Genomic DNA, 24,176 nt, shown 5'->3' with positions numbered 1-24,176 from the left:
GTATCTTCTGTGTAACAGAAGATGACCCTCCAAGCAGCCTCATAGTCTGGACAGCAGCATGCAAAGCTAAACAGTGACAGATTTAAAGATAAGTCTCACACCTCTCTAATCCCCAAAACCAAACCACTTGATTCCAACCCAAGGGATGATTCCTTTTGTCACGGCTTCAAGACGGACAGTCAGAGCAACGCAAACAGGGGCTGCCCAGGCTGCTGGCATGAGCTGCTCTGATGTCCTCAGAGGAGCTCTTGCAGATGGAGCCTTGGGGCTGTCCCAGGAGCAGAAGGCAGCCCACCGCTTTGTATATATGGAAAGGGCTCTCCAGGATCACCTTACAGCCCAGTGGGATCACAAGACTCACAGAGAGATGCAGGAGAAGAGCACCTTGTGCAAGACTTATTAGGAGACCAGGGATGGGGAAAGGGAGAGGTCAGTACGGTTTGGAGAGGAACAAGCATGGGTAAATAGAGAGATGACAGGATAGAAAGTGCCAGCTGCATGCAAAAAAGTTGCTGGTCAGTGTGCTTGCCTGGCCATGCTCTGGGCCTGGCTGCACAGTCTCTCCCACCTTTTTAAGTTCCATTTCTAAACGTTTTCCTGGGGGATGCACACATTGTTCCACATGTGGTTGTGGACGGAGATCCGTGCAACTGTGAGTCATACTCTTACACTGCTTTCAATAATTTGTTACAACACAAGTTTTATTCTTGTTGGTTATTCAGAATACAATTTGCCATTGTCTGTTCACCTCAGTGGACACCCCATTAACACAACTAATTAAGGACATACCAATGGGCAGTTAATAATAGGCACATAAAGCACATCACAGTGCATTTCCAAGGTACTGCTAGGTGGAGTACAGACATTTTAATCTGAGAAATCCAAGAGCTTTTGTCCCGTTATCCTTAAGGACATACAAAAGAATTTAAGGCATATGTGACCTGCGTTCAAGTAACAGTTAGGCTAGAAGGGTCATGCAGACAGTTTGGCTTCAATTACTATTTCTTGGCAATACCTTTTTCCCCACCCCTCCACATTATAAAATTGAAATACAGTATAAAAATACATCTATGTAGAGTGTCGAATAGTGCCAAGTGCAATTTCAATATTTTAATGCTATGAGGTACATTTTAAGAGTGCAAATTCTGCAGGAGTTTCCTCAGGATGCCATCTTCTGTACAAGAGATTAATCATTTCATCTTGCTTCCCAAGAGGCTGTACGTTAACTCAGAACAGCTTTTCTCAGCCTCTCCCATGAGGTATGTTACCCAGTGATGTCAGCAATATCCTGATTCCTGTTATTGCAGGGACAGTTAACAAGCTACCATGATTCACAAATGCTCTTAAATGCACCTTCTACATCCGAGAGACAGCTTCAGATTCTTTTCCATACAAGTCTGGATCCTGTTTTATTCGTCTCTTCTTCTCTTCCTCATCAAGTTGGGCTTCAACCTCACTTGGATCAATATATGTATAAAAATACGCCATGACAGCAAAAATGATGCAAACTGCAAACAGCAAGGCTGCAAAGAGAACGTACTCTGCCCACTAGAAAAAAAACAAAAAAAAGGTATAACTTAGCCATCAGCAGTTATTCTTCCAAAGAATTACACCATTTTGCTGTTTGCAAGCAATGAGCTCAATTCCAAATGTGGAACTCAGCACACACAAGTACTGCATGTCTTGAGGACTAAATATTAGATCTGTTTCTATGGATCACAGTGGAGAGTGAGACTAGTAACTCTAGTCTCAAAATGCTCTCTCTCTCCATCTGAAAACCCTCAACTGCTGTGTTTCACACTCTCTGGTTACTCCAGCTGAAACCAGGACTGAGAGACCTTTTTCAAAGACAGGCTCTTCCTTCTCTGAAACATCACCCTTTTGGATTCACTAGGGAATGCCATAAGTAGTCTGAAGGTTTGTCCAAATGTTCTTCATCAGAAGAACGACTGCTTTCATGCCTGAAGGAAGGAGGTTTGAAACCAATGGAGCCAGAAGAAAGAAGGGACATGGCAAGGCTGACTGACACAGGTGAGGCCTGATTAACAGTAAGCAGAAGTTTCAGAATTTAGTCCTAAATGAGTTCAGAAGTTCTCACCCAATCCTTCCACACCATGAGAAGTAGCCTATTGCACAGACATTAGACTCTGCTGTTTGCAAAGTGAAACAGCCTGACAGAGCAAGAGGTAGGACTGTTAAACAATCATGCAAAGGGTAGAAACCTTTGTTAAAGTAATATTTGTTAGAGCTTTTCTTTTGTTTGTTTCTTTAAATCAAATTAGACTATAAAGATTCATAACTCATTTGCTTACTGGATTCAATCTTAAAGGATTGTTCACTAAAGCACAACTTCTACAGAAGACTGGAAGACTCTTGTAGCTAAGCCTCAAGCATTCCAGTTATAAATACAAATCCACTGTAATGCCTGGTGTTCAAAAGTCATGGCTGAGAATTATCAGCCACGACTCCCCTCATGTTAGAGCCTCTTTCTAATAGTGCAATACAAAGGCACGCTGATTGCCTGTGTGCTTACCTGCTCGCTCAGTTTGGATGCTCCAGCCACGATAAGGACAATTATGTTACCAAAAGCCACCGTCAGCAGCCATCCTGCCTGCAGCACTGACTTCATATTAGATGGCGCCTACAGGAGGAAAACAGTAAATTTTATATTTATATTTATAATTTATAATATTAATTTATATTCTCATAACTGCAGAAGATGCTCAGAATTAAGGGAAGAAACAGAGCTAATAATACAAATGAAATTAGAAGACAAAGGAATTTGAAGTGTACAAATTGCTGTCAAAGACTGCAAGGGAAACCAAATTAAACCAGTGCAATTTTGATGCAGAAATGTCAGTAGTGGCTCAATTTGTATTTGCGGGGTCTCAAGTTTGGTTTAACAGCAGCAGTACTGTTCTGTTCATTTTCAATGGAAGGTCATGTGTGAGGTGATTGGAAAACTGGTGACAAATCTTCAAGCGGTACAGCATGGCTCCATGGAAAACAGTGTGCACCTGCCTGCAGTCCCGCTAGGGGGCGCTAGAGAATACTGTTCAAACAGCAGCGATACGGAACCATCTTGGAGGAACGAGGAGCCTCAGGAGATCCCCGTTTGTACAGGTTGGGGGCTTAAGAGTCCTGAGCTAACACGTGAATGAGCTGAAGAGCAAAGCCTACCTGTGAGTATGAAAACTCCAGCCCAGTGACAGAGAAGACTACTTCTCCACATGTAAGTAAGAAATACTGAGGGATCTGCCAAGCCATATGGACTGTATTGGGTTGGATATCTTCAACGTATCTTAATTGAGTCACGTCTTCAGAACACTGAAAGTAAAAAAATAATGCATTAGGAACAGTGGTAACGATTCTGGCCACCAGAGGAGTTCCAAATAGTGTTACATCATCTATGTAATCATACACAAAGTTCTGTGAGAGTAAAGGGCACTGTGTATGAAGCACCATGCAGCAAGTAAAGAAATGCAATTATTTCACATCAGAGTTCATGCGAATACTTAGTGTCAAGCAGGGCTCAGGATTTAAAGCCACTGGTGATTAATATGAATTTTTTGCAGTATGTCACTGTCATGCTCATCGTTATTTTTATTGGTGTTTATGTTCAGACAGTTTAACATAAGAATTATCTGTTTAATTAAGGGCAAGAGAAATAATTGTTCAAGTGTATTTCAATTGAAGAACATTAAAGTGGAGAACTATTGCCCATTCAACAGCAACTCACCTCATTAATTATGATTGTGTAAGCACCACCATATCCTAATGCCTCTGAAGTTATTGTGCAATTAGTTGAATCTGCAACAATCACTATATCATCTGTTCTGAAGGAAGAAAAAAAACAGTTCAACCCATATGTATAGACAATTTTGTGTAAAATAAAATGTCCTTTGTCTTTCCTGCAGGGTCAAGTACGTCTGTTTCTTTAAGAGATTGATTTAGATGAGGGACACACTTACCTTCCTCCTGAAAAGAGATTGTAATCACTGATACTTGTCTCTTCCAGTGTTCCAAAATCCGTGTCACCCATAGTGACGTTGACTGTCTGAGGCAAGTTATTTACAAACCTTTAACACATAGGAATGATGAATACTTTGGTTAGTATTTCAAAGAATTCAAGCTTTACTTCATGCTTTGGCAGTACGAGTATTAAGCTTTCTCCTTTTACTTTTGAAAACGAACATTTTTGAAAGAACCGTAAATCCCCGCAGACCCGGATAATGCAAGAAGCAAGACAGGCCTACATCACCTTATTGCTTTCATAGGGAAATGAAAAAAGGGAGTATTTGCTTCTGGCAGTAACAAACTACTACAGCAGCTACAAATGGAGGATGTGGAAAAAAAACCCTATTTCCTACACCAATTGGTAGGACACTTCTTACCAGCAATTCAAAAGAAGGTAGACACATTGCCTATAGCAAAAGAAATTCTAGGCAGTGTGAAACATACTTCCAAGATTAAGCTAAATAGATAAGTACGATAGCTCAGATAAATTTTGTTCTGGAAATTCCTTTACCCTCTAAACTGAGGTGTCCAGCAAGTGGAAATCTCCTACAGGATAGAAAATGATGTTAAGCAAGAAGAATCCCCAGAAGAGGGAGAGTGAAGTAGTCATGCCACTGAAAAGCTGAGGAGCAACATCAGCTTTACCTGATTAGATTGTTTCCTTCTTCTGGTTTTGATGTGAAATTATCTGACCGCTGGTGGAAGAGAGCATTAGTCAAGACACTTCATTGGCATCAGCGAACTGCTTAAACGTGTGCTATTACATACAACTGAGAATTGACAGAGGTTTCAGAGCAAGATTCCAGGCCTTATCTTTAGGTTCCCGCTAAGAAACATCTACTAGAAAATCCTTGAAGACCACACAGGTAAATTCAGCAAAACAGTAACTGTCAAGTCAGGTTGGTCAGATGTTGGTGAATTTTGTTGTTGTTTTGTTTGCTTTGGTTTTTCCCCCCCAGTATCCTGCCTGCTCTTTACAATTCAGGTACAATTTTCCCTCGGGCGGCAAAGAGAATAAGAGGGAAAAGAAAAAAGAAGAACTACCCAGAGCTTCCCACACTCCACATAGATGGTTGCTGTGGCACTGATGTATTCCTTAGGATTTAGGGAGACTTACCAAGCTAGAAACAATGCCTGTTGCTGCATTCTTAATGGTGACAGTATGCGTGTTGCTGCTCGAGTCGATACTTTCACTTCTACTCTCGGTCCCAAAGCTTATGATTACAGATTTCAGCTGAGAAGTCTCAAACATCCTGTAGTTTGTCTACAAAGACGACAAATTGTTGTGAATGCCCATGTGATGGCATTTGTCTCTACCTCTGAGGAAATGCCAAATTTGGGGGGAATCGAAATTTTACAGGGATGTTACATCCAAAGTATCAGAGATTGTGAGCAACGCCTGACTTCAGTTCTTGTTGTCTTTTCTACACCAGATGCTCATTTTGTTTGATCGCTGATGTCTTCCTTCACACAAACCTCAAAGCTTCCTACAAGCATTGTGGAAAAGCTGTACATTTCACTGTGTCTTTCCTTCTCCAGATAAATCTAGCTCACCGTTAGCAAAATTCTGTTTAGCAACAGAGACAGCACGAGTATAAACCATTTTCCACATGGCAACACTTCCTACAAGATGCTGATCCAAACTGCAGCTTTCGTGTTTCAGCGTAACACAAGTTACTACTGCCAGGATACATGATTTAGATATTTCAACTACCCTTCACAGGCTTGGTATGTAATACAACTTGAATAATAAATTAACACATTTATTAAAAAATATATATCTTTGCTTTATAGATGCATAGAACAATTCAAAACACCTGGGTTATGTCTATGGTAGAGAATGGAGTATTTGTACACCCTTCGTGTTCAGGTGTGCATCATGGTACATCAATTCCACTTCAGGATTCAGCTTGGGCACCCTCATCTTCTCCCCACAGCTCGGTTTCCATGCAAGCTATATCTGGAGGAGAGTGGAAGAGGGCTTCCCTTCTCCTATGGAAGCAGGACAGCAGACTACCACAAAACGTGTTGGTAAGACTTCCTTGCATTCATTGTTACAAAGATCCATCAGCTCCACTGTGTCTTGCAGTCAGTAGAGCTAACAATCCAAATTGTGCTGTAAAAGACCCTGAAAGGGTTCTTCAACAGCAGAATCTGGAGCTCAAGTAAGGCAGCCACAGAAACATATCCCAGTTCACATAAGTGATCACTTAGAGTAAGAGCAATGACTTTCTAGGCCTGGAAGGATTTTCTTCTTATTATTATTTAAAGGAATAGCAGTCCTTCCTGTTAAGAAGTGGCACAGAGGGGAAAAAAAAGCCAACACATAGAAAATACTGAATTTTCAGTCATTAGCTAAGAACCACTTTGACTTGCTCCATTCAAATTTGACTTCCTATTCCCCATCTCCCCTTACTTACTGACTCCATAGGAAGAACAGTCATGTTCTGAAGATCAGGCAGAAACGTCACATCTGCATTGCTATTACCTAGGTTCATTATTCTGATTTGGGCCTGTCCAGCTGCAGGGAAAACTGGAAGAGTTTTCTGTAGGAAAGAAAGAAGTAAATCAGTGCTCTATCCTAAGTCACTTGGTGGATGCACTGGAATAACAACTCTGTTATTTATCTCATGTTGAAGATTAGCATTTGCCTGATGATTTGTCAGTCATGAGAATGCAATTTTAATCATGTTTTAGTTGCTAGCCTCAAAGCTTTCCAACTGCTTCCTCATAAAAGATGTCTCTCCTTCACAATGCTCACATGATCCTCTTCTTACAGGGTGCTGCCAATACCAACTCCACTCAGCAGTTCAGGGGACAGCTTTTCCCCATATCCTACGGGAGTGCAGGTTTCTGAATTTCTTTATGCTGTGTTCTGACTCCTTTTCCCAGCCCTCGTGCTGCTCAGAAGCACACACGTGCACTGTGCAGTGCGAGAGCCCAAAGAAAAAGGACAACTGGAGACTCCACTTTCTACCTGATCTAACAGTAAATGGATTCTGCCCTTGTAGAGCCTCAAGAGCTGCACTTATTTCAGTTCTGCCTGAGCCCCTCCTGTGCTTTGGTCTTTTTCATTCTCATTAGGTACAATCGCACAACTAAAATAGATCTACATCTTCCTTTCTGCAGGATGCTCCCGTGCAACAGCCTGGAGATTTACCAGCTGTGACCAAGCTTCTGCCCAGTGTGAGTACGTGTTTATGCACAGCTCTAATCCTTCAAGCAGGGCACTCAGGATGAGTCCTGTTGAAGGCCAGGTGCTTTGCTCCCCACTAGAAGACAGAGGCAAAATAAGGTGTGAGCCCAGACATCAAATGGTGATCTCCTCATTCCTCACAAAAGGTATTTAAGAAGTGAGAGCTCATCTTGGTAGCGCACTAAGGAAGGTGGACGCCTTGGGATGGCAATTCAGACATTGGGATGCAGTCATTACCTCCCAGAGGTGTCACTGACTCCCAGCTACAAGGAAAACCTGCATCTTTTACGTCTGTTAAACATGACAGCTCCCTTTGAAGCAAGAAAATCTAGATGTGCCGAGTCCTGCCTTAAATAAGTGTCATAAAATCATCTTTGCTCATAGTGTGATGATGCTTCCCCGGCTGTGGTGAATCACACTTCACCTCCAGTTTAGGTGTCAGAAGAGATCAGAGACACAAAGCAGCTCCCTGTTAAGGAAAATCTCTGGTTCTCAGCTTTTAATGTCAGTTTAAAGACCAGAGGCTGCCTTACATGCATGATGTATCATAACAACAGGTGAGACTGTTTGTGGGATGGTGATTAGCACTCTAATATAACTGCCTATGAACTCACTGGATTGCAGTATGCTTTTGTGTTTTCCCTCCCCTCTACTTCTGTGCACGCATACTTATTCCTGATTTCCAAGTGTTTTACACACAGTGTTTGACTCATTTTCACCTTAGAAAGACTGTTCTACATTAACAAAACACTAGAATTCAGTACATGCACCTGGCTGAACTTACATCTATTTGCACTTGCACAAGGGCAGCAGCAACGAAAGCCAGACCAGCAAGGAACATGCCAACAGTGATCTTCCTCAGGGGCCTAATTCAGCAACAAGACATAATATATATAAGTTAGACAAACATTTGATTTACTCATAAGGCTACAAATAGCAGATCATCACCATTTGAAGGGCTGATGTCAGCATTTAGCTATCCTGTATAGAGTTCACAGTTACACTGCTGGGAAATTAAGTTTCCTGCAGCATCTTAACCTGTTGCTTTGCATCTGCTGGGCTCATTCCTGGGGTTAACCACTATCTGAACAAAATTGTTATTGGGTTTCTGATTTCAAAAGTCAACAGAAGGAAAAAAACACATCATCGCTACCATAGAAAACAATGAAAAGGCAAATTTACACCTTGTACAACAGAGTAATAACTCTTGTGTGCATCGCTATGTTTAAATCAAATACTGAAAGGAGCAAGTCAGGGAAATACTTTGAGTTAGGAGGCAGCTGCTGACATTCAGTTAAGTTGTAAGGGTGGATGTACGGCAGCTATTGTATTGATGGCATCAATTGTCTGATGCAGAACATCCACTAATGAAGAGAGGTGCTTCCAGCACAGCAGCCTCCCACGAGTTTTTCATATCTGGATGGAAAAGTAGGATTGCATCTTGCTCCACAGACTTTATTCTAAGAAATGTATTCTGCACATAAAGAAATGTGAAGATCACTGTGATGATACAACAGGCTTTGTTAGAGGCGACAAAGGATGGGATAACCCAGGGAATGAGAGAGTTTGTGTTTTAGGAACGTGGGGCAAAATGCTGAGGAGCTGGCTGCTGGGAGCTTGAGCCACTCCTGTAACAGAGCTGCCTGAGCGCAAGGTAAGCCAAGTCCAGAAGCATCACTGGTGCTGACAGCAGTCTAGAAACCAGTAGCTTTGCTCTGTCTTGTTCAGTTTGGTGAGCCTCTTCCACTCCGCCTGCTTGCAAATGCTGGCCAGTTGATTGCCAATAATAAAAGTATCATGCAGTACTCTCTAAAACTGGCTCACTGAACACCTCCCTGCGATTGAAGGGCAAATACATCCGGTCCCAGGTAGTTTTAAGCCCAGAAGATATCAGATGCTGAAAGTTATGTTGTGTTTCTACTTCTGACACTTGGCAGGGGAGGGGAGTGTTAGAGATAGGGAAGTGGGAAACATTAATGGTAGATAGCATCTCTTGTGCAGTCAAAGCACTTTGACCTCACCTTGAAGAGAAACCACGTTATTACTTTCCTATTAGATTCTGCTCCTGTGGTCTGTGGTGCCTTTGTTTGCTGCTCAGAGCTCTTTTATTATTATATGTGTTAAATATTAACCCCATTTTTAATACTGTGTTGTTTTTCTCTTGGCTGGAACTTGCTTTTGTTTAGGGCAAGAAGAGCATCTTAAAGGAATCACTGAAATGAACCTCTGCTGAACCCAGGTAAATACATTAACTTACGTAAAATTGATCTTGCATTTCTGGATTAAAGGATAAATCACAGCATCTACAATTGGGACCATTATTATAATCAGGATTGGATTGACAGTCTGTTAAAAACAAACATAAAAAGAGAAAGAACTAAGTATTTTTCAGTCCATTTTTACAAAAGGCAACAATACATGTATATCATCTTTGGGAAGTACTTAGGATTGTCAAGTAGATTACTATACCTGCATTTGGTCTGGCTGAATCTGAATAGCTCCCTAGTGGGGAAAAAACATAAAATAAAATGTTAGTAACAAACAAATAAAGTGGGTGTGAAAGGGGGAAATCTTGGGGGAAAAAGTCACTTACAAAATCCCCATCCATTGTTGTGGCTTGCAGTGTCCACCTCGAGCCCTTGACAGAAGAAGAGAGAGTTGAATCCCATGGTTAATAAATCTCCCAAATTTCCTCTTGAATTGTTTTCATAAGTAAAGTGTTTGGAAAGGTGGACAGTATAATAAAAACAGAGATAGCTTGCTACAAGAACATAAACATTTGAACAAAGTGATCTTCATGGTTCATCTCACTTCATTTACTGGCTTCACAAAATCATGAAGAAATAGCACTCAAGAGGAAACGAGGAAACAAGACAGATGCCCAGATGCTGCACACTTGCAGCCTCACCATGATTCCATGATTTCCCACACATGCTTCTCTCAGCTGTCACTGCAGATGAGCCAGAGGCCGTGCAGAGCTGGCACGTGGCTGTCAGCCAGGTGCTCACAGCCTACAGCCCTGACCTGCTGCTCCTTACTGCAGCACTGGACCCCAGTGCCTTCCATCCCTCTGCCCAAAAAACCTGCCCATGCTCCCCAGCCTAGGGGGGACAACTTGTACCAATGCATCTGCAGCCTCTGCTCTTGTGCTGCACCACTGTCTGGGACAGAATCATAGAATTGCTCGGGGTGGAAAAGCCTTTAAAGATCATCAAGTCCAACCACAACCCAGCCATACTACCCTAACTCTAACAACCCTCCACTAAATCATGTCCCTGAGCACCACATCCACATGGTTTTTAAACACATCCAGGGCCGGTGACTCAACCACCTCCCTGGGGAGCTTAACAGCCCTTTCTGTAAAGTTTTTCCTGATATCCAACCTAAACTTGTGCATCTAGAGGCCATTTCCCCTCGTCCTGTCACCTGCGACCAGTGAGAAGAGACCAACCCCTCTCTCACTGTAAGCACCTTTCAGATACTGGAAGAGAGCAATAAGGTACAACCTCAGCTTCCTTTGCCCCAGACTGAACATCCCCAGATCCTTCAGTCTCTCCTCGTAGGCCATATTCTCCAAGCCCTTCACAAGCCTTGTTGCCCTTCTTTGTTCCTGCTCCAGCACCTCCATGTCCTTTTTGTATTGAGGAGCCCAAAACTGAACACAGTTCACCTCACACGAGGTGAGGCCTCATCAGTGCTGAGTACAGGGGCAGGATGACTTCCCCAGTCCTGCTCACCACACCATTGCTCATACAAGCCAGGATGCCATTGGCCTTGTTGGCCACCAGGGCTCACTGCTGGCTCATGTTCAGCCGACTGTCCATCAGTACACCAAGGTCCCTTTCATCAGGCAACTTTCCAGCCACTCCTCCCCAGGCATGCAGAGCTGCCTGGGGTTGTTGTGACCAAAATGCAGGACCAGACACTTGGCCCTGTTGAAACTCATACAGTTAAGAGCAGGAGGAATACCAGGGAATCTTAGAGCAGGTCACATTCATAGTCACAGCTCACCAGTACTAAAGCATAACCCTGGCAGTCTTCAGAATGTAATGCACTCTACCTTCCAGAGAGCTGATTCTCTCAGATACCCTCCTAAATTTGTACTGCAGTACTTAATTAACGAAAGCCTGCTTTCCTGAGTCCTGAGCACTCCATCCAAATCAGTGGGAATTACAGGGTTATATCCAAGATGTGAGGTGTTACAGATCTGAGCGATCAAGCAAGATGGCATACGTCTCTCTGGCTCTCCAGAGTGCTTAGATGAGGATTCCACGCTGCACCTCAACTGACAGCAGAGAAGAGTGGGAACTCAAAAGCTGCAGGTTACTGTTTCATCTGCCACCTGCTGGCTGGTAGGATCTAAAGAGGCCCGAGTCACTGGATCGCTCCTGGGAATGCCCAGATAAGTCAGCTGACTGCTCTTGGACCACAGGACATTGTGTGAGCACTGAGTAACCATTGTGCATCATAACTGGGCTGAAGAATTTGCTGAGAAGTACTTCCCACCCTTACACAAAGATCTTCTTAGGTGCAGTGCCTCCAGAACATGTAGAACAGGGCACATTTAGAAATGCAAAGCAAAGCATTTCTACTTTACCTGCTGGTCAAAAAGTGCCCAGAACATGGGGAGAGGGATGTAAAGGAAAAGCACCTTCAACACCATCTTGGTCTGAGCAATTAGCCGTTTCTGTAGATAAGAGGAAAAACAAGGAAAGAAGTCAGTGAGAAACACAACACTTCCACTGCAGTTCGCAAATTCCCGGTGCAGCAGCAGGTGGAGACACGGGACCTCTCATGCAGTGTTTACCCATATCCTGAACTTTGGATGTGCCAGAACTTCTGCTGATTTCTGTTAAAACAACCCCAGGGTGGAGTGCCAGTTAAAGGGGACGCTGGCAGCAGAAAGGTCTGTTCTTGGCATGCCTGCACTGCAATGGCAGCAGATTTAGCTCTGCACTACACTGGCTTTTTTTTCCTGGTAGGCTTTAGCAGTGCTGCTTAGGAGGCATTTGAATGACAAGGAGCTGTGGAATGCATTTCATGCATGAGAATTACACATAGGCAAAAGTAAAATGAAGGGAAGGGGCTAAGGTTTGTGCTGACATTGACAGAGTTGCAGGGTGTGTAGGGTACAGGGAGCAAAGGACACAGCCAGGGGACTATGGGACATAAGCCATCAATTTGTTCATGATGAAGAGGTGCAAAAGCTATTAACCCAGCTTCCAAGGCAATGGATCAGAGCAAGCAGCACAGGAACTGGGGCCTGGGGATGCTGAGGGACAGCAGTGCTCACGCAGTACTTACATCATACTTCTCGCTTGCCCAGTCTAGCCAGTGTTCTCTTTTTGGGTACTCTTTGCTGCGATGCCGAAACCTGTTTTTAATGGCAAACTGGAGAGAATCCAATATGTTAAAATATTTGTAATATAAGCTGTTTTATAGTTAGAAGTGACACTCCTGCTTCTAGAACTCCTCTTCAGAGGGTGCCAGCTCTGTTACCTGCTGCAAGCACTGGAAGGAACAGTGCATTTAAGGCTTCATAGTGCCTACTGGGCAAGTGGTTACCTGGGATCAGGTAAACCAAGCAGATCTGCTCTGAGCAGCAATAAAGTGGATTGCTGTTAGGAACTGGAAGACCTGCATACTTAGGACAAACTTCCATATAGCATGAGAATGTCTAATGCACCGTTTCTCAGAACTGAATGGCTGTAAGAGCACATTTCACTATAAGAAACTGCAACTTGTAGAAATTTAATGGTACTGAATATGCAAAAATTACAGTCCTGAAGGACTCCACAAACTTTCAGAGCGGAATTTAGGGAATACCAGCACTACTTACTCCAATGCAATTACAAACTCGAACCATTATATTGCCTTGCGGCTGAACTTTTTTGTACATTCGACTTCCAGCTACGAACACAACTGCAATAAGCAAACAGAAAGGAATTTGTGGTTAATTGAAAGCAGTGGCAAATAATTTAGTGTGAAAAACATAATTAAGTAGTTGCATCAAGCTGGGAGTAACTCTGAAAGGAGTAATGAGCATGACTACTGCCGTGTTATTATACAGTAAAACAAATCCAATTAATAAATATCAGTAAATATCGCTATTAAAGATGCAGGACCAAACCGTGATGCTCTTGAGGTTAGTGGCCATTCTTGGAGGGATACGAGTTATGGTCAAAGCAACAGCCACTCCAGATCTGCTCTTCGGCCTTGCTGCACTTAAATAGGAACTCGAGAGCCCGGGACGCTGCATGTCACATCATGCAGGGACACGTGAGGCGTCACCTAAGCCACAGCTTTTGTCAGCATTCCCGCAGCTCCCACACGCAGACACGTTCCCCAGCCTCACCCTCCCACGTGTTGGCAAGGTGTGGGCTCACACGAGCAGCCGCCGTCACCCTGGGCTGGGTGCACTGATAAGACAGTGGCAGCAGAGCTGGTGGCCCACCTGGGGGCCAGGTCCAAGAGGGGACATGACCAGGAAAAACACTACAGCGTACACCCGCCAAACCATTAGAAAAAAATAAGATAATAAAATACAACCCGCAAAACCTGCTCATGTGAGCATCAATTTCTTGGTCTTTGTATGGCAGCTGGAAGGCTCAAGGAGCAATCTGCAATGCAGCTAGTAGAAATACCCTGGCATACTAGTGTTGTATTTCGCTACAGGAAATAAAGGACAATTACCCTGCACAGTTCACTATCCTGGACTATGAACAATATCTGAAAATTGCATTTTCTGAGTTCTCATCCTACCTTTAGAAGACCTTTTATTTATATAACCCAGCACACCAAGCAATTTAGACAGTATATTACATGTCTATTTCATACCATATCATAGAATCATAGCATTGAAAAGGACCACAATGATCATCCAGTTTCAACCCCCCTGCTGTGTGCAGGGTCACCAACCACCAGACCAAGCTGCCCAGAGCCACATCCAGCCTGGCCTTGAATGCCTCCAGGGATGGGGCATCCACAGCCTCCTTGGACAACCAGTTCCAGTGCGTCACCACCCTCTATGTGAAAAACTTCCTCCTAACATCTAACCTAAACCTCCCCTGTCTCAGTTTAAAACCATTCTCCCTTGTCCTGTCGTTATCCACGTGTGCAAACAGTCATTCAGCTTAATTGTGCCTCGGCTTCACCAGTGTCTCCTTTAAAAGAGGGAACTTTTGGTCAATCTGCCCTCCCTCCAAAAAAGTTTCACAAGTTACATATTGCAGAAATAATCAGGTATTTCTAGGGATTCATACTTGCAGATTTCAACTACTTCCTCATGATTCAGAAATCATTATCACCTAACTACAGCAAGAAAGCAAGATGGAAACAGTTCAACTTACTTAATGAAACAGCCATGAGGGCAGCAGGAACTCCAAACGCCAGCGGGTAGCACTGCTGTCTGCTGTGAATGCCACATTCTTGAGCTGAAATATAAAGTAATGTTTGATACAAATCCCAGGGACTGCTGCCAACATTTCACATAGAGTTTCTATTTCTTGCATTCACTGTTGACTCAAGGGAAAAAAGAGTCTCTGCTGATAACTGACAAGCTGGATGACCGTGATGCAGATCTACTTACGTTACTGAGAAGGGGAATAATGCATCACAGAAGCCTTAGAATGGCAGAGGTAGGAAGGGCCTCATCTCACTCTCTGCTCAATCTTGGCACAGTCAGGGCCACCCAGACCAGGTTGCCCTGGGCCATACTTTTGGAGGTCTGCAAGAAGGGAGACTCTGGGACAATCTCTGGGCAATGTGTGCCAGTGCATTTTCGTTAGGAAAAAAATAGTTTGCAGCTGATTACTACTTTCATTTTTTAAAATTATTTTTTATTTAAACAATTAGAGAAAACGATGGTACAACTTTCCTCAATCAAATCTGTTAGTTTTTCCAAGGTAGTTTCACCCTGTATCATCATGGAAGCAAACTGCATCTTGTGGTGTCTGCACGTCTCCTTCTGTTTTGGGAAATAATAGAATTTGCATGAAGCAGACCCCTAAAACACTTCCACATGATCAGTTCTAGTCAGCTGCCATCAAGGAATTTAAGGGCTAGAATTTTGGTCGAGAGCATTAGGGTTATTCCAGAGGTTGCATTACATTCTCTCACTTTTGAGAAAAAGTGGTCTTCCTCAAATGCCATCGCATCCCTACACTGGCATGAAAGAAAAGAAAACTTGGAGATGGAATTTCCTGTTGATTTTAGCCTGTATGACTTGCATTCCAATACTCATTCCTTATTGCCATTTAAGTATTTTATGAACAAACGTGTGGACTTACCTCTGAGAATTGGGGTGATCACAGTGGATATGAGACTTCCAGCATTAATGGACAAATAAAAGATAGAGAAGAATCTACTTCTTTGTTTTTCCTACAGTAAATAAAAAATGATTTTAGAAAGGGCTAGCCAGAGCAACTTTATTTTCCCTAGACTGAACCAACTTATTGTGCAGTTCAAGACACATTGTTATCGATCTTTACTCATGAAGCACTACAGTAAGACACTTTTCTACATATGTACTTCATTATAATGCTGTAATAGCCAAGCAGTAAAAATACACGTATCAATGAAAATCTGGAAGATACCTGATGTTCTTCAAACTGATCTCCACCAAATGCTGACACACAAGGTTTGATTCCACCAGTTCCAAGTGCAATGAGAATCAAGCCAGTCATAGACAGGGCACTAGGATAAAGTAGAAAAAAAATGAAGAAAGAAATCATTCTGCTATCTTAGTTGAAGTTTGATGTAAAAGGTTGACTGCAAGACAGTTGAAATGCAAGTGTCATCAATTTAAGTCTTAAGTTGTCCGCCCTGTCCAAAACCAACCTGGAGAACATGCATGTACAAGTCAACTCACATGTGCACCGCAATATTATCAGGATTGCCATCTCTGTTTTGATCTGTCATGTCGTTTATGGAGCTTACAGCCATGACTGCTTGCCCAATTGTATAGACAATGGACAGGGAGACAATGGTCCTGTTATAAAGAGAGAAAATAAACATTGGCAACTAAATGTTTATACATACATGTGAAAAAGCAGCAGTCTGCATCAACTATATCACCCTCTAACTAAGCAAGGCAAGATGACAAACAGGCTCTCTAAAAATCATGAGGTCATGGGACAATAAACAATTGTTTAAATCTTCAGTGGTTACCACTTAACCACCAGCTTAAGAAAATGCCATTATCTTATTTCACATACAGTGAAGTACAAATTGACTACTAAGGTACGTAACTTATGCTAATTTTAATATTGCTTAAGTATTCTCTATGTTCTTTATTTTTCTTTCCTCCATGCAGCTTAAATATATTTTAAAGACCAAAGCTCCCCTAGAAACACTGTTGTGAAGGCAGTATTACAAAATCACCATGTCTCCCATGCCTTTAACACCCATTCCTCTTCCTCGCACAGAAGAACAGCCCCATTCAAACTTGGTTGGAAATTAATAAAAAGTAATTGGCCGTAATTAGTCTTTCAGAAGAAGCAGCCCCAGAGGCAAAGCAGCCCACAGTAATAAAGGGCAAAGCTCAGGGATCTAGGACAACCCAGATCTGTTTGACAAAAGCCTCACAGCAAGCTTGGAGCTCCCTGGAGCAAGAGCAGCAGAGGAAGCACACACTCGGTGATCAGGTCCTTCTTTAAAGCATGCCATCTGAACCAATGGATGCACACACGTTCAATCTGCAGGGCATCAAACTGCTTGCAAAGAGATGCCACTGATCAGACCAGCTACAGAGAGAACACCTGGCTCTGATTACAGAGCTGGTCTCCCAGAGGCCATCAGCCTGGTAGAAGACCGCACAACCTGCAGACAACCAGCTCCAACGACAGCCTCATCTCTAATCTCTGGGAGACCTTTGACAGCATTCCTCGCTCATTGCCCTCAATAAAACCCTTTACTGGGCATTTTCTGGCAAAGTAAACACTAATGGAATCATGACATTTATAAAGAAGAGCAACATCAGGTTGTTAAAAGTAATTTGGCTGTACCTTAAAGCACTTAAAGCACTTCATTCAGCATTACTTCTCTGAGCGACTACATGCAGGCAAAAATAGTTCATAACTTAAGAATGTTGCAGTTCAGTAAGACCTCCCTCTGACTCAAGTCAATACTGAAATTATAAAATGTTCTAGAATACATTCTAAAAGTCTCACTTAATACCAGGTGACGTAGTATTTCACTATTTCAATGGCTACTTGCAGGTGTTAAGCTTAACAGATGAGCAGATCTGTAATTTTGATAATCCCCAGTGCACTTTCAGATCTGGGGGAAAAACGATCCTGAAGTACATTGGTTTGTTGTTTGTTTGCTTTTTGAGGGAAGAATAAGCACTGACTTAAACTTTCCCAGCCAAGAGTCTGCAATGAGCGCTCCCAAGATCGGCGTCAAGTAGCACAGAGCAACAAATGTGTGGTAGATGGCTGTAGAAAGGTTGTCATCCCACCGCAGGAAGTACTTGAAATACAATACGAGCACAGCTGTAAGAAGAACAAAAGAGCAGGTTACAAACCAGAGTCAGGGCTGGGTAGCAGCAGGGACAGGGAGGGGCAGGATTTGGGAGGTACCTCGCATGCCATAATAGGAGAACCTCTCGCAGAACTCATTGATGACGATGAAGAAGATGCTCAAGGGATAGCCAAAGCAGCCCAGCTGGAAACAAAAGACAGCAGAGCTCAGAGCTGTGCAGCACAAGCTACCATGGTGTGCTGTGCCCTACTGTCTGAGCAAGTTCCATCCAGCCTCTGCACAGCAGCTGGGTGCTCAGGGAGAGGAGGCTGTGTGGGCTGAGGTGGGAGGATGCCATTCGCCCGAATCAAGAACCAATTCCCACTCTCCCCTCCTGGTTCTCAGATCTCAGACTTCCCATCTTTCCTTCCCATGACATCTTCAGCAAGGTTTTGTGTGATTTCCAGCTTGTGCACTTCACACATCTGAAATCTTAAGCACTCACAGTAATCTTGACTGGTAATCAAAGAAGCAAAGAGCCAGCATTTTTGGAAAAGAAACCCCAAGCCCCAGAAGCACAGGGAAATCAGGAGCCTGGCTCTACAGATGCATAGTGCCAGCTGGGACAAACAATTTAATTAACCATTTCCATCAAACAAACCGCAGGAAAGCTCCTCATCCTTACAAGTTCTCTGCTTTGCAAAGAATCCTTCATTTCTTGCCACTAAAACTGGCTTAACTCCTCAGCTAAACCCACACGGCACTAACTGCCAGATTTCCTGATCCTCCAACTCTTGCAACGGGCATCTGCATGGCTGCTACAACACAACTCATGACACAGTTCTTGCCCATTGTGACAGAGAAGAAAGCCATCCATCAGTTGTAAATTTACCCTAATCACTAGAATTGCAAATTAAATCTCTGACCATGTGCTTTTCTCAGCAGGTGAGCATACGGTCTGATCTTTGGGTATGTGTTTTCTGTATGGGGAACATACAGTCTGATTTCTGGGAGTTCCTGTGCAGAGCCAGGGGTGGCATTCAATGATCCTTACGGAGCCTTTCCAACTCGGGATATTCTAGGATCCCGTATGATAAAATTGCTATTAAAATTACTAGAAACACCAGCTGACATAACCCTTCCTACTTCACTTCTTAAGGGTTTAATTCTGAGAGTCGCAAGATTTTTAATACACCTCAGGACTTTGTAGCCAAAGCTACACCAATCCCCATCCACTTCAGTGATCCACCTAGACTGTAAAGATCATTCAGCTCTAATATTCTTAAACTATTTTCTGAATAAGGAAATTGAAGCCATTTTTACCCATAGATTAAGTTCTATGAAACTTGATTGCATCTGGATATGATTACAGTGACAGCTAGGAACAACAGAATAATATAGTTTTACAAAGGCTTGAGAGTCCAGGAGCCATCTGAATATAGCATCCAAGACCCAGTAAAGCAGATATTTAATCACAGAATCACAGAATTGTAGGCGTTGGAAGGGATCTCTAGAGATCATCGAGACCAGCCCCCCTGCCAAAGCAGGTTCCCTACACCAGGTCGCACAGGCAGGCATCCAGGTGAGACTTGAACACCTCCAGAGTAGGAGACTCCACAGCCCCCCTGGGCAGCCTGTTCCAGTGCTCCAGTGTTTCTTACATTGGTGCCTAATAATAAACAAACGTGTGCGTGAGCTGTCTGCAAATGAAAAAAAAGCAATGCATATTTGAAGGATTAATAATAACCAGTGGAGGGGTATAGGACATTTCATAGGTGAAACTGATGAAATTTAAGCAGTGTGGAAAAGCATGGTTTTATTTATCTTTATGCTGTGAGAATTTAGAAATTAGTTTACTTCATATTTGAAAGGAAAGAAACCTGAGACAGGGAAAGCCTGACTGGAGTGGGTAAATCGGAGAGCTCACATCACCAGTAGACTCTGGACAAAGCCTTAATGAGCTGCACAGCACGTAACAAAAGCAGCGTGCTGCAAAAAGATTTTGCAAGTAATAAAAGAGAAATTAAAGTAGAAGTGGTGAGAGTGTCACTGGCTTTAGAAAGACTCAGCCATGAGGACGACCAAGCAGCCCAGCTGCTGTCTCCTTGGCTATTGCTGCGCACGTCTTATCCATGGTTTGGCAAACAATTTTCACCCAAAGAATCTGACTTCAGCCAAGGTGAGCACTGAGTGGGACTCATTCAGCTTTAGAGCAACAGAAACCAGAGGCCTAAACAGATCTGTTGCTCTTGATTTCTCATGTCCCCCATGGACTGAAAGAGGCGTCTCTAGAGGAAGACCATCCACATTTATCCCAAATTTCATTGGCACGGGCTGCCCAGAGAAGCTGTGGATGCACCATCCCTGGAAGTATTCATGGCCAGGCTGGAAGGGGCCCTGGGCAGCCGGAGCTGGTGGGTGGCAGCCCTGCCCACAGCAGAGGGGTTAGAACTGGGTGGGCTTTAAGGTCTCTTTCAACCCAAACCGCCCCATGATTCCACGAAGATCAGACAGGAGTCACTTGTGAGTTCCAGTCTCGCTCAGCTGAATGCGCAAGCTGCTCAGATGACCATCCCCGACCCCGGCACCACTTTTAGCAGCCTGAAGGTCACAGAGAGGAGAGTGCACAAGCCAGGGAGCAGTCGTTACACATGCAAACATCTGTGTAGCCACACTGCAAGCCAGAGAGCAGAAGAAGCCCAGTTTGAGAGCACAGGGAAACAAGCTGTCAGGAAAAGATTAGGAGTGGAGCTGAGCACTGCTCCAGAGTCAGCCAATGGGAACCATCATGAAGGCTTCTCTCAGCCCTTACTAGATGTGCCTTCGTGCATTACACATGTGCATGCATACATTTAGTGACACAACTGTTGTGAACCCCAGGTCCAGAAAGCATTCCATCTACTGCAGAACAGGTAAGAACCCAGAGGCTGCATCTGATTTATAACACTCCATAACATTCCTCTGCTCTGGGGATCCCAGGTTTGAGACTGGCACCACCCATCTGCACACCCTTGGCTTCAGCTACTGAGGAAGCTGTGGGAAAGTCTGCAGGGAAAGTTTGCAGAGTAAAGCCTTGGAAGATAAGGAACTCAAGGCTGCAGACAGACGTAGCCAAGAGGTACTGTTAACAGTTCAAAGATTCACAAGGAAGAATGCCACAGGAGAGCCAGCAGGTGCTGACAGCTCAGTGACAGGGAGGATGAGCTCTGGGGACCCTCCCGTCCCAGCTGGTATCTTTGTGGCCAAAGGCTCTTCAGACCTCTAACCAGGATGGTGAGCGTGCCAGTGCCTAGCTGGGGTGTAGGAAGCTGCCAGGCTATCTGGTGTTTGTGTTGGCCAGTAACTCGTTACTTTATATGTAAAGTATGTTTATCTTATGTTTACAGGGTGTTGGCTTTTATGCTGTTTTGATTTGTGGTTTTTTGGTTTTTTTTTGTTTGTTTGTTTGTTTTTGCACAGCAAATTTATCCAAAGTAACCCAAAGAGCAACGACAGCAACTCACTGTAGCATAAGAGAGAGCAATACTTACCGCTGATGAGCCCTCACTCCTACTTTTTGCAGCTGTGGGGGAGAAGGAAAAAAGAACAAATGAACAAATAAACAAGTAAATTTTCAGTCAGAGGGACTAAGAGTGCAAGAAGACTATCAAAAAACTCGATTTCCTTTTGCTTTTCAGACTAAAATGTAGCCAATGCTTAGATTCACATAAGCTGCCAGGGAAACATGGAAAAGGACCAAGGAGGCAAAGCACTGCTTTCACTGTGTCAAGCACTCCCACAGCTGCACAGCACACACAGTTCACCGGCGGAGATGCACCCTGCTTCAGTTCACTCACAGGGTTTTCACCTGCAGGACAAGCCGGGGGTGAGGAACACAGCTGAAGTGTCCTGCAGAGATGGTTGCTGAGTCCTGTCCATCTCTCAGACCTAACAAGCACTGAGCGCACAGCCTGACTAGTGATGCACAAGGCCACACATTCATGTCAGCAGGAGGCTTATCTGGAGGGTCCTGTGAGCACTGTCCATCACGGCACGCTTGGCTGAGCTTGCACTGCACCAGAGGAAGGCCAGCACCCACAAAGTGGATGTCAGCATATCCTAGAGCAACACATGAACTAGTCCATTATCATTAAGATAAGGCCAAGAACAAGATGTGAACTTTGAAATACCTGCCTGCAAAATGAGTGAGCCCATAATAGATTCCTATAAGAAAAATATGTTTGCTAACAGTTTAGTCCATAGTTCAGAACAGATGAAAACAGCTGACAGCAACATTATGGTGTTTGGCATGATACTTCATTAAAGCCTTTTTTGAAAGCTTAAAAAGTCATAGATTAATTGATTCTTTCATTCGCTGGACAGTTGTCTTTATGGGAACAACAGAATGTATTATGAAAGTATTTTGATAATGTCTTTCCTAAAACTCAGGTAACATTCAGAAAGTGCTAACACACCAACTTCAAGGCAAATGCAAATACCAGATCATTAAAGGTATTGGCAACATGCCCCACACAACTCGTGAGAGCAGATACATGGACGGTAGATAAACATTTCTGATAGTCTTCCTAACTCCTTGACTATATCTGCTTCCTGGCATTTCCAGAACACATTTGCCATAACGCACAGGGAATATCAGCCTGAGCAGTCAACAGATTGACAACAACAACAAATCTGCTGCCTAAGCCTCAGGTAAAGACTAAATAATAATTGCAATAATAATCATGGAACTTGCAGGAGGCCGTTTGTTTTTCTGTGTGTTTGTTTTTGTTTTTGTTTTTCCCCCCTCCTTGCTGTAGGATGAAATTATCACCTCCACAAGAAATCTTTCAGAAGCATTTTCCAGAGAATGCTGACTGACTTCATTTTTGGGACACCTCTGTGTCAACTATTTCAGCTTTATTCCTCTATTCAGCACTGACATGCTGTAATATATTGCATATAAATATATATAGATAGATATACACATACCTACAAACCCACAATTCTATAAAGAACACAACATTACATATAAAAAAATGATGCACTATATAAGCAGTGTTATTCAGATAGCCAACGTTTCAACAGAGGAACCTAAACGGCCCAAGCAACTCCAGTAGCAGGCAGCCTCAGGGACAGACCTCCAAAAGAACAGAACACTTGGCATTCTGCACCAATTTCAGCCACAAATCTGGGGTTTGTGGGTGGCATGTTGGTGCACTCCCTCTTCAGGGCAAGCCTCAGTAATTCATTCTCTCCTCACAAGAAACAAGCCCTAGAACTATTCTCTTTCACTCTGAGCAGCCACGCACTGTATTTCCTTGAGATATCGAGGTATTTTTTTTACCAGATTGTGATCTCATAAGGGATGTTCTTACTTCACAGCCAGCCGCTCTCACGTGGCTGAGCCTCGGCCTCCTCCCGGAGCAGCCCCAAAAGGATGCTCCTGTCCCCAGGACCAACAGCTGCAGAGCCCCTTCCAGAAAGAGGCTGACACAACCAGCACTAAAACAAACCCACAGCATAGCAAGCCTGATGCTACGTGGGCACAGAGGGTTTCTCCCTCCCAGGGGTCCCACTGTCTTGCCTGACAAGATGACAGGACCCAGGTGCCCTTGGGGCAAGCTCTGCCTGCTCATCTCCACCACTACAAGAGGCAGTCAACCCATCTGGGCTGCAGTGGCACTGGTTGTGTTGGGCACCCTGCATTAGGTACCCCCACGTTGGTCTCGTTGGGCACTCCATATTGAGTGCCCCACATTAGGGGGCTTGTGTTGGACTTATCAGGCATCCCACATCGGCCTTGTTGGGCACCCTGTATTTAGATACCCTGCACTGGTTTTGTCTGGACACCCCACGTTGAGCACCTGGCATTGGTTTTGTTGGGCATCTCAGGTCGGGAGCCCAGGCAGCACTCCAGCCCGGAGGACCGACTGCACGGATTTGTTCTCCCGTGCGCCTCAAACCACCGTACAACTCAGCCCCTGGCAAACTCCGTCTGAAAAAAAACCGCTACCCAGCAGCGGGATGAACACCGCGCTCGACCCTCCCGCACACCCATCCCCGCACCTACCCATGGGGCCGGCGCGCTGCTGGCGGCCGCGCGGGGATGGAGGGACAGAAGGACGAACTGCGAGCGGACAGCGGGAGGAAAGGAGGGAGACGGGGGCGGCCGGGATTTAAGGCGGCTCTGCGGGGCCCCCGCCCCGGCCGGTCCCGGCGCCGCCCGCAGCCGCGCAGGTGCGGGAGGGGCGCGGGGCGGCTGCGGCGGCTGCGGGAGGTGTCCGCCCTCGGCCCGGAGCCGTTCCGAGGTGGAGGCAGCTCTGTGCATGCTGCCGGGTTTGTCCGGGCGAGGGTTTGGGGACTTTGTTTAATTACTGCGGGCTTTGTTGTTGATGATTTTGTTTCGTTGGGTTTTGAGTAGATTAGGATAGCCGCACAGTGCCGAGGTTTGAATGCGTTGAGAGCGCAGGAACGGCAAACATCAGTTGGTGGTGCCAAAAGAGAAATTCCACCTGCAGGAAGC

The 24,176-nt window shown here is 44.3% G+C and overlaps 1 protein-coding gene and 1 long non-coding RNA gene across 2 annotated transcripts; one reads left to right on the top strand and one right to left on the bottom strand.

Moving 5' to 3' along the window:
* Window positions 1-680: 680 nt before the first annotated feature.
* On the bottom strand, window positions 681-23,856 carry SLC15A1 (solute carrier family 15 member 1). Its single transcript, XM_048933196.1, has 23 exons — window positions 23,724-23,856; window positions 21,205-21,236; window positions 17,794-17,878; window positions 17,565-17,706; window positions 16,083-16,202; window positions 15,808-15,907; window positions 15,502-15,592; window positions 14,563-14,646; window positions 13,053-13,135; window positions 12,518-12,604; window positions 11,811-11,900; window positions 9,807-9,851; window positions 9,683-9,715; window positions 9,471-9,559; window positions 7,998-8,079; window positions 6,438-6,563; window positions 5,135-5,281; window positions 4,663-4,712; window positions 3,972-4,079; window positions 3,740-3,836; window positions 3,181-3,327; window positions 2,534-2,641; window positions 681-1,548 (listed from the first exon to the last, which is right to left on the bottom strand). Exons 1-23 carry the CDS (start codon window positions 23,725-23,727, stop codon window positions 1,357-1,359), a joined length of 2,142 nt encoding a protein of 713 aa, XP_048789153.1. The 5' UTR covers window positions 23,728-23,856; the 3' UTR covers window positions 681-1,356.
* LOC125687906 (uncharacterized) lies at window positions 6,688-21,210 on the top strand. Its single transcript, XR_007374508.1, has 3 exons — window positions 6,688-7,203; window positions 9,400-9,452; window positions 21,134-21,210. It is a non-coding gene; the product is annotated as an uncharacterized LOC125687906 (long non-coding RNA).
* Window positions 23,857-24,176: the final 320 nt, after the last annotated feature.

Source organism: Lagopus muta, chromosome 1 (genome assembly GCF_023343835.1).
Source record: "Lagopus muta isolate bLagMut1 chromosome 1, bLagMut1 primary, whole genome shotgun sequence".
Lineage (NCBI taxonomy): Eukaryota > Metazoa > Chordata > Aves > Galliformes > Phasianidae > Lagopus > Lagopus muta.
This window is presented reverse-complemented; position numbering and strand designations above follow the sequence as displayed.

Bases quoted from the DNA above. Each gene is read 5' to 3' on its own strand.
- SLC15A1 (XM_048933196.1), bottom strand. The intron at 11,901-12,517 runs GTAAGTACTGCG...TCTTATCTACAG, and splicing joins GGGCAAGCGAGAAGTATGAT to AAACGGCTAATTGCTCAGAC. The intron at 2,642-3,180 runs GTAGGCTTTGCT...TTCCTCCTGTAG, and splicing joins TGGAGTTTTCATACTCACAG to GCGCCATCTAATATGAAGTC.